Below are 1,120 nucleotides of genomic sequence, written 5' to 3' on the forward strand. Positions count from 1 at the left end.
CGAGGGGTCGGGGCTGGCCTGCTCCCTCCTGTGGAGTGTCCCTGGGAACGCTGTTCCCAGCTGTGCATGCCCTGGGGGGTTCAGCCAAACCCCTGGAGGCAATTCCCAAATTTCCCCCTGCTCTGTGGGATGGTGAAGCTCCCTGGAAGCCATGTCTAAGTTTTCCCTGCTCTGTGGGATGCTGCAGCTCCCTGGAAACAATTCCCAAATTTCCCCCTGCTCTGTGGGATGATGATGTGTGGAATGTTGGAGCTCTGCCACCACAGGTGATTCATTCATCACCCTCAACGGGAGATTTTTGTTGTCACCACAAGTCGAGGATAATTGAGACAAAGAGCTGCCTTGTCTCACTGTTCAGCAACACGGGAAGAGTTTTTTCCCCTCTTCTCCCTCTTGTTTGGATCTGGCTGTGGCAGGATCCCTCGGGAATCCTGTGACAAGGGAGAGTTGAGCACTGACAGAGCTTTTTCCTCCCCATCCTCACTCTGGATGGAGCTGGAGGTTTCTGCACGGGGCAGGGCGTGCACTGGGATTCCCAGGGATGCCACCGGGGTGTCCCTGCTGTCCCCTCCTCCCTGCAGCCGTCAAGATCAAGAAGAACAAGGACAACGTGAAGTTCAAGGTGCGCTGCAGCCGGTACCTCTACACCCTGGTCATCACCGACAAGGAGAAGGCAGAGAAGCTGAAGCAGTCCCTGCCCCCAGGTATCCTGGGAATCCCCTGTGGGGTGTGTGGGATTGAGGGGGGCTGTGGAGCCTTCTGGAAGGGTTCCTGGAGCTGGGGTCATTGCTTGGTGTTCCCATGGAACTGGAGGTTCCAGGCACCCCTTCCATGCCTGAGCCCCCCTCAGTCCATGTCCCCTCTCTCCTCCCCAGGTCTGGCCGTGAAGGAGCTGAAATGAGCCGGGAGCAGCTGGGTACCTGTTGGATTCTCTGTGTTTGTTAAAATAAATAAAAAACTGTTCCTGGTGTCACCTGTGGTGTTTCACAACTCGCTGTTCCTGGCCCTGGAGCCACTCTGGGGGTCCTGGAGCCACTCTGGGGGTTGGGAGCCACTCTGGGGGTCTTGGGAACCACTCTGAGGGTCCCGGAGCTGCTCTGGGGCTCTTGGGAGCCACTCT

The 1,120-nt window shown here is 57.5% G+C and overlaps 1 protein-coding gene across 1 annotated transcript; it reads left to right on the forward strand.

The window, feature by feature from the left end:
- The first annotated feature begins 85 nt into the window (after positions 1 to 85).
- RPL38 (ribosomal protein L38) lies at positions 86 to 973 on the forward strand. Its single transcript, XM_031064861.1, has 2 exons — positions 86 to 704; positions 876 to 973. The coding sequence occupies exons 1-2, from the start codon at positions 542 to 544 to the stop codon at positions 899 to 901; spliced, it is 189 nt and encodes a 62-aa protein (XP_030920721.1). The 5' UTR covers positions 86 to 541; the 3' UTR covers positions 902 to 973.
- The last annotated feature ends 147 nt before the right edge of the window (positions 974 to 1,120 follow it).

The sequence above is a fragment of the Geospiza fortis genome, unplaced genomic scaffold (genome assembly GCF_000277835.1).
Source record: "Geospiza fortis unplaced genomic scaffold, GeoFor_1.0 scaffold135, whole genome shotgun sequence".
Classification (NCBI taxonomy): Eukaryota; Metazoa; Chordata; class Aves; order Passeriformes; family Thraupidae; genus Geospiza; species Geospiza fortis.

Bases quoted from the DNA above. Each gene is read 5' to 3' on its own strand.
- RPL38 (XM_031064861.1), top strand. From the start codon at position 542: ATGCCACCGGGGTGTCCCTGCTGTCCCCTCCTCCCTGCAGCCGTCAAG. The intron at 705-875 runs GTATCCTGGGAA...TCTCCTCCCCAG, and splicing joins GAAGCAGTCCCTGCCCCCAG to GTCTGGCCGTGAAGGAGCTG.